This window comes from Diadema setosum, chromosome 13 (assembly GCF_964275005.1).
Source record: "Diadema setosum chromosome 13, eeDiaSeto1, whole genome shotgun sequence".
NCBI classification, from domain to species: Eukaryota; Metazoa; Echinodermata; class Echinoidea; order Diadematoida; family Diadematidae; genus Diadema; species Diadema setosum.
In genome coordinates this window covers 8,221,609-8,234,775 of record NC_092697.1, presented here as the reverse complement: position 1 = coordinate 8,234,775, position 13,167 = coordinate 8,221,609, and the positions used below count along the sequence as shown (strand labels likewise).

The 13,167-nt window shown below is 42.1% G+C and overlaps 1 protein-coding gene across 1 annotated transcript in view; it reads left to right on the top strand.

Annotated features, from left to right (window-relative positions):
• Positions 1 to 363: 363 nt before the first annotated feature.
• LOC140237147 (gamma-butyrobetaine dioxygenase-like) overlaps positions 364 to 13,167 on the top strand; it is a 47,116-nt gene continuing 34,312 nt past the window's right edge. The window contains exon 1 of the mRNA XM_072317089.1: positions 364 to 720. Within this exon, the coding sequence (XP_072173190.1) occupies positions 364 to 720 (357 nt within the window). The remainder of the gene's footprint in view (positions 721 to 13,167) is intronic.

Sequence of the window (13,167 nt, the reverse complement as noted above, 5' to 3'; positions counted from 1 at the left end):
GAGATATCTTCATTATCCACGCATAGACGCACACTGTATCACTGTGGTAAACTTTTCAATTGTCTTTTGCGTCAGCATCCACACCAGCCAAACATCTTCAGCAACATGGCCGCATTTTGGGCCCCTCGAGGATTGAAGGAATTATTATGTAACCTACCTGCTTTCAAGTTCTCTCGTTTTTCGTCTGCATTGAACATTCGAAGACAGAACAGTCTTTACTTGTCTTCTTCTTGGGTTTCGTCCGCTACGAGCTGCGACAGTCAGCCGCAGAAATGCCGAACGAGGGTCCTCGATGTTCCAAATTTTATTGGACGTCACAAAGTCGTATCGGCTTCGCTCGCGTCGGCTTCTCAGAGTTCCGTTATGTCGTCCGACGTCTTGACCGAGGGGGAGATGTCAGTCCTGGACACCACTTTCGCCTCCGAAAGGCTCCTTCATCCACGATGGGGGGAATATTCTGAATTCAGGCTTGCCAACGTCGAATGGTCTGATGTTGGTGACCGGGTTGAAGTAACATGGTCAAGGGATAGGCAGAGTGATGGTGACATAGATGCTAGCGGGGGTACCGCGAAAAACTCTTTTCCCTACAGCTGGCTGAGAGATAACTGTCGATGTAACGAATGCTTCAACAAGTCTTCCAAGTCTCGAAAGGTTACTCTGCAGGGACTCTTAGCAAGGTGTGGAGTAGAGACGGTGACGCGAGGTGAAGATGGCAAATCAGTAAGTTATCGTGTCAGCTCTGCTACCTTACTGTCTCAAGATTCCCTCTTTATAACAAGTCCAGATTTAAAGTGGAATTCCACCCCATGTCTTAATTACATTTTGGTTGGAATAGATCAGGGGAGTGAAATCAGGGAAGGTCAGAATCGTAGAAGTTGCAACAAAACGCGTAAATTTATAGATTTGTATAAAATCAAATTAGAAGACTTTAAATTTCAACGTTCAAATTTCATGACACGTCATAATTTTCGAAAACAATATGATTATGACATTATTGACCAATCAATATACATTTCCCCATATTAGCTAACAAAGTGAACTATTGCGATTGATCATCATACGACGTTCGTCATGTAAAATACTTGCGTCGTGTGATGTGAGACATTTTTTTTTCCATTTTCAGGGTCTTCTTAAAAACCCCATTAAGAAATTTCACTGAACATGGCAGGTGTAGCATCATTAGGGTGAGATGATCTCAATAGACCTTATGCATATGACGTCACACGGTCTTACTAACTGAAGGGCGCCCTCCCTCAGAGGGCAAGCGATGCGTTGCTAGTGCGTGCTTTTACACGCGAGGCAATGGGCATTTACACACAACATCGGTGTTTCTTTTACTGTCTTTTCTATTGCATGTAATCTACAGCCCTAGATCGGGAAATTCAAGCTTGTATAGCAAAATCGACATTTGAGGTATGCATTGCACTCACCAGGTTAATGATATATCCAACATTTTGGCACAATTTTCATGAAAAAAGATGCAACTACCAGCGGTCGTAACAGCTCATCAACCTACGAATCCATTAGCCAATCACATGTGAGGTAGATTTCTACGTGTTTTTTACTAAAACACGTACCTCGCATGTGATTGGCTAATGAAATTCAAAATGGCGACATACATTCAGCGAACGGCGATGTTGCGCTATGGATACAAATTTCTGCGATATAACCTAGGAATTCTGTAGTTACTGTGAGTATTTCGATTGCACAATGTGAGAAAATTACCCAAATATTGCTGCATAATGTGTCATGTCATGTCAAACTTGTTTGATGGTAAAAAAAAACCTGCCACTAGCCTGGGGACTGGCGGCGAGTGAGGCGATCGCCGCTAGCGCGCATAGGAAAAGCACATAACTAGCTGCACGCCTCTGCGATGTCAAGGACTTCGCTTGCCCTCTAAGATGGCGTCGCGAGAGGTTGTCAAGCGAGTGATGACGTCAACGCATAAGGTCTATTTGTTTAAATGGATACCATGCCCATCCCCTCCCCCACTGGGCCCAGATGTAGGAATCCTTTACAAAATTCTCTATCTATGTAGAACAATGGATATACGGTATTGTGCTGTAAACAGAGAGGTGACTCCCTGCAGTATTATGCCTACAATAAACTACAATGATGACTAGATTTATACTGGGGTGTTACAATTACATTCCCCACTTTTGATCCTTAATAGTTCAAAAACTAGTTCAAAAATTATACATCAACATCGGATAACACTGACATTAATATGGGCAATAGCTAAATAGTGTACAGGTATGTATTTTAAAAATGAACGTAATTTAAAAATGAAAGCATTAATCAGTTTCATTAAATTCACGATTTATTTTAAGTAAGGGTTCAGATTTCACTCTATTTCAACCCTCTATTGTGTATGGAAGTGTGTGGTTAACACCCAGACAATTCAGGTTTGCAATGTTGTTCATGAGCAGCATGCTCTCTCATTTACACCTGCACCGATATGAACTGTTGTCCTATTTTTTTTTTAGTATCTAAGAATCTGAGTCTGTAAGTCAAATCAATGATTTTTTTTTTGTTTGTTTTTTCATTGTGAAAGACACTGTATTCCCTCACGAAATTGTTGTTAAGCAGGTGTATAGTGTACATGCATGGTTCCCGGCAGTCTGATTATGCTGGTTGCTGTAACATTCTTTTACATTGAATGGGTCAAATGAATTATACTCAGTACATGCCACTTTAGTGGGCCCATAGAACCATAGAACCATATAGTGCAGTGCACAAGAAGAAAAATCTAGAAGTTTTAACGAAAAGCAAAATACATGCAACTGTTATTTTTCTGACCCCTAACCTGCACAAGAGAAGAATTTGCTATATAACTGTATAATTGTACTTTTTTATTTTGTTTTTCTCTTATATTCCGCTCATTGTTGTACCCGTGCTCCCCTTCTCAATCTTAAACTCGTTTTTAACCGGGACCTACTCTCAACAAGCTCGCTTTTAAGTAGGTTCCTTCATATTTCTTTAGCATTCATTCACAGATTCCAAACTTAACAGATCGACCACTATTATGTTTTATATATTTGCAATATTCTATGTATGTCATGTATTTCATTTAATTTTGTTATATTTGATGTAATTTTTCATCGAGAAATATGAAAATAAATTGAAATTCAAATTGAAAATTTAAGGCCTCAACAAGACATCTATGAAAACACGATCTATCGAGTGTTTCCGATAGTTCAAACATTTGAGAATGATTATGCAACCCTGTTTATGGTTAATGTTTTTACTGGTTTTGTACAAACATTACCAGAGGGCTTTTTTCTTCTTTCTTTCACGTTACACTCAAGCCAATAATCGCTGGTTATCCCACATTTGACTATCCCTGCAAACGATAGTGATCATTCATGTCACTAGAACGTTCAGTATCGTTTTGTGACCCAATCTGTTAATATGATTTTGGTGTGATAAATATTTGGAGTAGCGTTAAGTACAATTATTGGAACCTCATCTATGATTCGTTTTGTATAACTTAAGGTTCTGTAATTCCATAATAGATTCTGGCGAGCTTCAGTATAATTACCCACAATAATTTATCTTTGTTAATGTAATGCCTGTCCTGAGATATAATCGTGCATGGGTTGGATGGGTACCTTTTACCTGGGCCATGCCCGATATGACATCAACTATATGCATGCTGAATTCCGTCTCTCAATCTGAATAATAGTCTGTGTCAAATGCGTCTATAAAAGATTTTGAGGGGTGACTGGCCACAGGTTTGGCATGTTGTTTACGAGCAGCATGCTCTCTCATTTACACCTGCACTGATATGAACTGTTGTCCCAACTTTTAAGTATCTAAGAATCTGAATCTGTAAGTCAAATTAATGTTTTGTTTTGTTTTGTTTTGTTTTGTTTTTATTGTGAAAGACTCTGTATCCCCTCATGCTTATACTTTGACCCCGTTTACAGTGCGGGGCCGGGCTCGGCCGCGGCTCGGCCGCGGCCGAGCCCGGCCTCAATTGCGCGGCCGAGCCTCGCAATTTTGTCCGTTTACACTGCTGGGCTCGGCCGCGCTTTCGATTCAAACCTTTCATTATTTGGTCGTAGTGGCGCTCTGCTTGTAAACTAACGCAATTTGGTATTGTCTGGTCTTCAGACCCTTTGCCAACTGAATTCCGTGGCGACGAAGTCGCCGTTCGGGCAAAGGCCTTTGCCGAAGGAAAAAATCCTTTGCAGGACAAAACCATCTTAAACTATACTAGTTTTCGACGTTGAGGGGGTTAATATCCTGAACAGCGAAAGATACAGGCAGAGGGTTTGGAAGCCAGACTAAAACTGGCCGCGCAATTGGCCGCGCATTTGGCCCAGTTTGCGTTTACACCAAGAAAAGGCCGCGGCTCGGCCGCGGCCGAGACCACCTCCAGAGCGAGGCCAAATGCGAGGCCAATTTTGGCCTCGCATTTGGCCTTTTGCGCGTTTACACTGAAGCGGGGCTGGGCACGGCCGCGGCCGAGCCGCGGCCGAGCCTCGCACTGTAAACGGGGTCTATGAAATACTTTGCTAAGCAGGTGTGATGTACTGCATGGTTCCCGGCAGTCTGATAATGCTGGTTGCTGTACAGTCAGTCCGCAGCACCCGATAATTCGCTCGTATTTATTCAACTCGTATGCAAGCCCGCTTTAGGCTTGCATACAACGGCGTAGCCAGGATTTCATCTTAGGGGGGGCGGTTAGTCTGCGAGGGAGCGAAGCGACCGAGCCCGAGCGAGCGTAGCGAGCGAGGGGGGGAGGGTGTGGGAGGGGGGTTTCCCCCCTCCCACGGTAAGAACTTTTTGCATTTGGATGTTGTAAATGGTGCAATTTGATGCATGTTTTTGTGCGTTTTATCGACGTCGAACAGTCCCACTTGTTTGTGGTAGCAGTTTATTTTGATGTAGATTACTATTGAACAATTTGCTTATAAAATGGTGTAATTTAGATACACTTCTTGTATTAATTCTTTTCACTGAATATCATGAACGCGACTGAACCTGAGCGAGCGGAGCGAGCGAGGGGGTAGGGGAGGGTGTGGGAGGGGGGTGTCCCCCCTCCCACAGTAAGAACTTTTTGCATTTTGATGTTGTAAATGGTGCAATTTGATGCATGTTTTTGTGCGTTTTATCGACGTGAAACAGTCTCACTTGTTTATGGTAGCAGTTTATTTTGATGTAGATTACTATTGAACAATTTGCCTATAAAATGGTATAATTTAAATACACTTCTTGTATTAATTCTGTTCACTGAATATCATGAACGCGACTGAACCCGAGCGAGCGGAGCGAGCGAGGGGGGAGGGGAGGGTGTGGGAGGGGGGTGTCCCCCTCCCACGGTAAGAACTTTTTGCATTTTGATGTTGCAAATGGTGCAATTTGATGCATGTTTTTGCGCGTTTTTTCGACGTGAAACAGTCCCACTTGTTTAAGGTATAGCAGTATATTTTAGTGTAGATTATTACTGAACAATTTGCTTTTAAAATGGTGTAATTTAAATACACTTCTTGTATCAATTCTGTTCACTGAATATCATGAACACGACTGAACCCGAGCGAACGGAGCGAGCGAGAGGGTAGGGGAGGGTGTGGGAGGGGGTGTCCCCCCTCCCACAGTAAGAACTTTTTGCATTTTGATGTTGTAAATGGTGCAATTTGATGCATGTTTTTGTGCGTTTTATCGACGTGAAACAGTCTCACTTGTTTATGGTAGCAGATTATTTTGATGTAGATTACTATTGAACAACTTGCCTATAAAATGGTATAATTAAAATACACTTCTTGTATTAATTCTGTTCACTGAATATCATAAACGCGACTGAACCCGAGCGAGCGGAGCGAGCGAGGGGGGAGGGGAGGGTGTGGGAGGGGGGTGTCCCCCTCCCACGGTAAGAACTTTTTGCATTTTGATGTTGCAAATGGTGCAATTTGATGCATGTTTTTGCGCGTTTTATCGACGTGAAACAGTCATACTTGTTTAAGGTAGCAGTATATTTTAGTGTAGATTATTACTGAACAATTTGCTTATAAAATGGTGTAATTTAAATACACTTCTTGTATTAATTCTGTTCACTGAATATCATGAACACGACTGAACCCGAGCGAGCGGAGCGAGCGAGGGGGTAGGGGAGGGTGTGGGAGGGGGGTGTCCCCCCTCCCACTGTAAGAATTTTTTGCATTTTGATGTTGCAAATGGTGCAATTTGATGCATGTTTTTGCGCGTTTTATCGACGTGAAACAGTCCCACTTGTTTAAGGTAGCAGTATATTTTAGTGTGGATTATTATTGAACAATTTGCCTATAAAATGGTATAATTTAAATACACTTCTTGTATTAATTCTGTTCACTGAATATCATGAACGCGACTGAACCCGAGCGAGCGGAGCGAGCGAGGGGGGAGGGGAGGGTGTGGGAGGGGGGTGTCCCCCTCCCACGGTAAGAACTTTTTGCATTTTGATGTTGCAAATGGTGCAATTTGATGCATGTTTTTGCGCGTTTTTTCGACGTGAAACAGTCCCACTTGTTTAAGGTATAGCAGTATATTTTAGTGTAGATTATTACTGAACAATTTGCTTTTAAAATGGTGTAATTTAAATACACTTCTTGTATCAATTCTGTTCACTGAATATCATGAACACGACTGAACCCGAGCGAACGGAGCGAGCGAGAGGGTAGGGGAGGGTGTGGGAGGGGGTGTCCCCCCTCCCACAGTAAGAACTTTTTGCATTTTGATGTTGTAAATGGTGCAATTTGATGCATGTTTTTGTGCGTTTTATCGACGTGAAACAGTCTCACTTGTTTATGGTAGCAGATTATTTTGATGTAGATTACTATTGAACAACTTGCCTATAAAATGGTATAATTAAAATACACTTCTTGTATTAATTCTGTTCACTGAATATCATAAACGCGACTGAACCCGAGCGAGCGGAGCGAGCGAGGGGGGAGGGGAGGGTGTGGGAGGGGGGTGTCCCCCTCCCACGGTAAGAACTTTTTGCATTTTGATGTTGCAAATGGTGCAATTTGATGCATGTTTTTGCGCGTTTTATCGACGTGAAACAGTCATACTTGTTTAAGGTAGCAGTATATTTTAGTGTAGATTATTACTGAACAATTTGCTTATAAAATGGTGTAATTTAAATACACTTCTTGTATTAATTCTGTTCACTGAATATCATGAACACGACTGAACCCGAGCGAGCGGAGCGAGCGAGGGGGTAGGGGAGGGTGTGGGAGGGGGGTGTCCCCCCTCCCACTGTAAGAATTTTTTGCATTTTGATGTTGCAAATGGTGCAATTTGATGCATGTTTTTGCGCGTTTTATCGACGTGAAACAGTCCCACTTGTTTAAGGTAGCAGTATATTTTAGTGTGGATTATTATTGAACAATTTGCCTATAAAATGGTATAATTTAAATACACTTCTTGTATTAATTCTGTTCACTGAATATCATGAACGCGACTGAACCCGAGCGAGCGGAGCAAGCGAGGGGGGAAGGGAGGGTGTGGGAGGGGGTGTCCCCCTCCCACGGTAAGAACTTTTTGCATTTTGATGTTGCAAATGGTGCAATTTGATGCATGTTTTTGCGCGTTTTATCGACGTGAAACAGGCCCACTTGTTGAAGGTAGCAGTATATATATTTTAGTGTAGATTATTATTGAACAATTTGCCTATAAAATGGTATAATTTAAATACACTAGTCTTCTTGTATTAATTCTTGCACTGAATATCATGAACACTGTCTGTTCAGCAATAAAACAGAAAAAGCATGCATGCACACGAGGGTGTAGATAGGGGCATATCCCCTCCCACACGAAGGTGATTTTGCGCTTTCAGACCTGAAATTCAGCGATGTGGTGCACATTTTTGGTGCAATACTTTTTCATCGAAGTGTTAAAAGTGTGAATTTAGCTCTTATTCCGAATGTGCACCATCTGTGCGTATGTATAAAGTCTAGAGCTTAGGGGAAGGGGGATTCCCCCTCCCGCTCGCGGAGCTTTTTGCGTTTTTAGAATTGAAATAAAGCGATCTGGGTATAGCCACAGTCTACTTCTTTGCATGGCGGGGGGGGGGGGGGGGAGGGGGGAGCAGGGAGAAGGCGTGGGCGAGTGTTATCTCCACCCTTCCCTTCCGATGGAGCTTTTATCTTTTTAAGGTTGAAATTGAGATATCTCGTATACGCATATTTTATGGAATCAACATTTGGGAAATCACTAAAAAAAAAAAAAAAAAAAAAAAAAAAAAAAAAAAAAAAAAAAAAACTGATGGGGGGGGGGGGGGGGACTGAGGGAGGAAAGGGTCGATTAAGAGGGGAAATTCCCCTTATGAAGGAACCTTCAGTTTTCGGAATATAAGTCTTGTGGACTCAGAATTATTCAGAATTTTTTGTAAATCTAAAAAGTGTACTTAGCTAGGGAAAGAGGCACAGAGGGGGAGGGTTTGGGAGGGGGATACCCCCTCCCAAGCACGAGAAATTTTGCATATTTTGAACTGAAATTCAACGATCTGGTGCACACTTTGAGTGAACTATTCAAAAAAATATCTTATTTGATGAAAGGTTGCAAAGGAGACCCGCTTCATGTGCATGCATACAGTATACACGCATTTTTTTTTCCGCCTCCCAAATCCCCGGTCCAAATCTTAGGGGGGGCGACCGCCCCCATCGCCCCCCCCCCCCCCCCCCTGGCTACGCCAGTGCTTGCATACGTAATGAGCTGCGTAAGGGGATTTTGTCCTTGGGCTTTCGGCTACAAAAATACACCTTATGTTCACAAATTTGGTATCAAATTCAAGGAAAATATGTAAACTATCGTCACATGTTACTCAAATTATTGTAAATGAAAAATATCATAGCGTAATTTGAGCTTGAAAATGATGAAAAAAGTAATTCGTGCAGTACACTTTCAAGACGTCAAAAAAATACCAAATTCACCTTGCGTCTCAATGAAAATGCTTTATTTGGTAGTCCATCTCCTAATCTTTGTATCCATGTAAATATCTTGACAATTTGTTGCTTAATCCGGTCAGGAACCAGTAAAATATACATCGATGTCAGTGCTGATCAGCTTGAAACCGTGCAATCTCAAGAGTAAGCTCTCTCATTGGACAGCGCCTGCACTCATCGCTTGCATTACGTCATTACGCTGCTACATAACGGTTTCATGCCACTTGCGGTTTCTTGGCACGCGTGTAGTTCAAGCGCTGAACGCACGCACTGTCCAATGAGAGAGCTCTTTCGCACCACTGTACACTTTGTGCGCAGCATACTTCTGGCTTAGGAGTGAATTTTACAGACATTTCAAAACGGAAAAACTAGTATAAATCATGCTTGCGTCTCCTTGACTCCAATATATGATGAATATCTAAGTTTCCTCTCTACGAAAAAGCCAAAATCAGAAACAACAGTTTCTTAATCCGGTCAGGAACCAAAAAAGAACTTTAGATGACAAAATCTTCCGTGAAAAGCAGGTAAAATTTACGCAAATTCAACTGATTATATAGTCATGATAAGATCCGATGTTATAGGCAAATTTAGTATCAAAATAAGGATCAAAGTCTGGAAAACAATTTACCGTGACTTGTAGCCATGACGAATGTATGTACAAGTCGCTACACTGTGAAAACCATAGCCCTATCAAAGTCTCGCAAAATCTCGCACGACGAGACACCTTTCGAACGCAAAGATTGTCAACGAGAGTGCTGAATAAATCTTGCCGGATCGGCTCATTAGCATACGTGCTGCGGACTGACTGCTGTAACATTCTTTTCATGTACAATTCAATTCAAGAAAAGAGTTGACACTTCAGGGCCTCATTTCAATGCGTAGCCTGTATGGTTCATCCAGGTCACGACTAACGTTATACCCATAATTAATTCCTTCTCAAGCCACAGCTGCCTTGTTTTCATCTTCACTTTCATTTTTCAATTATTTTAACAAACAAAAAATATCCCTTTTCAGCTCCCCCCTCCCCCCTTACGTGGTTTTCTGTGATGTTGTGTTCGCATCGTGCTCGTGGTTGCTGAGGGGTATAAGAGGAGTAGTGGCAATGCCACTGTGACGGCTATGCTCCTATACTGTATGGAGTCCATGGGGCATACAATGATCTTTGTATTTCAACTGAACTTTAGCTAAAACATACGTAGGTCCATATGGTACTAGCTAGTATTCTGTGCACTCGACCCGTTGTGCGCTCTGTACGATGGATGCACCTCCCTGGTGGGTGCGCTTCCCGCTATGGTGTCGTTTTTGTTTTTGTTGCTTTTTTTCCCCTTCGCGACTTTGGCGAGTGGGGGCGTTCCATTCCTGCGGACGCTGCCTATGATGATCTATGATCGAGCAAAAAAGTCAATACCATTTTTTTTTCACTGATCTCATCTCGTTCTCATTCTGTCTGCAAACTTGAAATGAATAGAAAAAATGAACACTTATGTATATATGGAATAGTCTTCAATTGCGTTAAGCAGATATGTTGTTTCATTCTCTTCAATTTGAGTATAATTTTGTTTGATGTGTTGTAATGGTAGGGATGGGGTTGAAGAAAGCTTACGATGAGGTGATATTCGGGAAAGCTGGTAGTATTAATCAGTTATACGCTTATTATCTAAACTCTCTTATGAGAAGTTCTGTATTTGTTATTTGTTTTTCTTTGTTCTTCTTTGATTTCTTTTCCATTATTCTCCTTCATGAAATTCCCAGCGAACAAATATTTAGAATTGATTTCTACATCGTAGTTTGTCTATTTTGACTTGTGAAGATATTACACTCATTGTTTTATTATGGCCAATAGGCACTCACTGTTAATACCAGAAACTACAGTGTAGGTGTATACAGTAAACATTACAGTTCTCTTCGTGTCTCCCTTCGTCTCTCTCCTCTCCTGACCCCCAAATAACCTATACAAATCTATATTGATTGTTTGAATTATGCACGTGAATTTAATATCTCGTATAAAATTGATATTTTTTGAATATCAAGGGAGCTCACTCTCTCAAATGCAGTCTGTTGTTAATCCATCGCTGATATTATTGCTTATGCCTCGATTTGTCTTGGCAGAGCAGACGCAGGCCACGGACGTGTGTGCCCAACTTGATATCGGCTATGTCTTGTATGCGTCCTTGTTGTTTCCCATGTCTTGTGTGTGTCTCATGTCTATGTTTCATGTGTGCGTTTCTTGTATGTGTTTCATGTTTGTGTGTATGCGTTTCTCTTTCTCTTCTTCCAGGTCTGTACATTCCCACATAACTACAATCTCCAGGTCTAGGTCTAAGTGGAACTCTTGTCGATTCCGGTGTGATTTTCTTTATACTTATGGCTAATCCAATATTTGTTTTCAACTCTGTGAACGATGATGAATTTTATGATACAGTTGGGCGCTCTTTTACGTCCGCGCAGGAAAACATGCTTCCACCTTATATGAAGCATACATATCGACATGGGCGTAAATCCCGGGGGGGATGGGGGGATATATCCCCCCCCCCCTGAAATGGAGGAGGGGGGGGATGGCCTGTACAATCATCCCCCCTGAATTTTGAGGGGAAAAAATGGAGGAAGCAGAAATGTGATTGTATCAATTTTGGCATATTGCATGACGTTTGTACGCCGGCCTTCAGACAGGTAACAGAGCTGAACAGTATTCTATCTTGTAGGAAAATGTATAATTTTCTCAAGCGCTCGCTCGCTTCGCTCGCTCGCGAAGAAAGTAACATCGACATACACTGTAAGGTATGGCTCAGGCGTTGACAACGTCAAATAGTATAGGTCTACATGTAAACATGCTATGACGCGATTAACTGGGGACCATCTGCAAAATATGTACGAAAACATACAAACAAACAATAACAACAACTTTATCGCCATAATAATTGAATCCCCTCCATTTCCTGAATCATTCCTGAGAAACGACAGTGACTGATGACTCAGTCAGGATACATCTATGGGCATACCAAGGGAAGATCAGGGACGTCGAATCTATGGGGGGCAAAGGGGCATTTGCCCCGCCCCAAAGGAAGTGTTTAGACAGACAAATCATTTATCCCCCAAGCAATTCCCGAGATGAGGACAAATCTCGAACTTTCTTAATGGAAAATTGTCCAAATATCGCCAGAACTATGCACCAGATCGTTGTATTGCAATCATCAACAGGCAAAAGGTCCGCTATACAGGATAAGGGATAAACTTTGTACACTTTTTGACATAGACGTATATTCCCTAATTTATCAAAGAGTGTGCAGCAGATCTTTTACTTAACAAAAGCAACCTAATATGTATAGAGGCGTCGATGGGGGGGGGGGGTTGGTTCTCAAATAAAAGTGGGACAAACAAAAGCGAAAAATATAGCTACAAACGGCAGTTTTTGGAGTGTAAAATGTTACAATTTTAAAGCTCGCTCGCTCCGCTCGCTCGCATTTAACCGCTATGCCATTCTCCTGATGTTGCTGCCAATGATTGACAGCAGGTACACCCGGTGCGCCCCCCTTAATTTCCAAAGCGAAAATATAGCTACAAACGACAGTCTTTAGGACTGGAAAATGTCAAAATTTTCAAGCTCACTCGCTTCGCTCGCTAGCATTTAATCAGTATGCCATTCTCCTGATGTTGCTGCCAGTAATTGCCGGCAGTTGCGCCCGGTGTGCCCCCTTAATTTCCAAAGCGAAAAAATACAGCCACAAACGGCAGTCTTTGGACTGTAAAATGTCAAAATTTTCAAGCTCGCTCGCTCCGCTCGCTCGCATTTAACCGCTATGCCATTCTCCTGATGTTGCTGCCAGTAATTGCCGGCAGTTGCACTCGGTGTGCCCCCTAAATTTCCAAAGCGAAAAAGTATAGCTACAAACGGCAGTTTGTAGTCTGTAAAATGTCAAAATTTTCAAGCTCGCTCGCATTTAATCGCTATGCCATTCTCCTGATGTTGCTGCCAGTGATTGTGAGCAGGTGCGCCCCCTTAATTTCCAAAGCGAAAAATATAGCTACAAACGGCAGTTTGGGGACTGTAAAATGTCAAATATTTGAAGCTCGCTCGCTTCGCTCGCTCGCATTTAATTATCATTCCATTCTCCTGATGTTGCTGCCAGTAACTGCCAGCAGTTTTCGCCCTGTGCGCCCCCTTAATTTCCAAAGCGAAAAATATAGCTACAAACGGCAGTTTTTGGACTGTCAAATGTCAAAATTTTGAAGCTCGCTC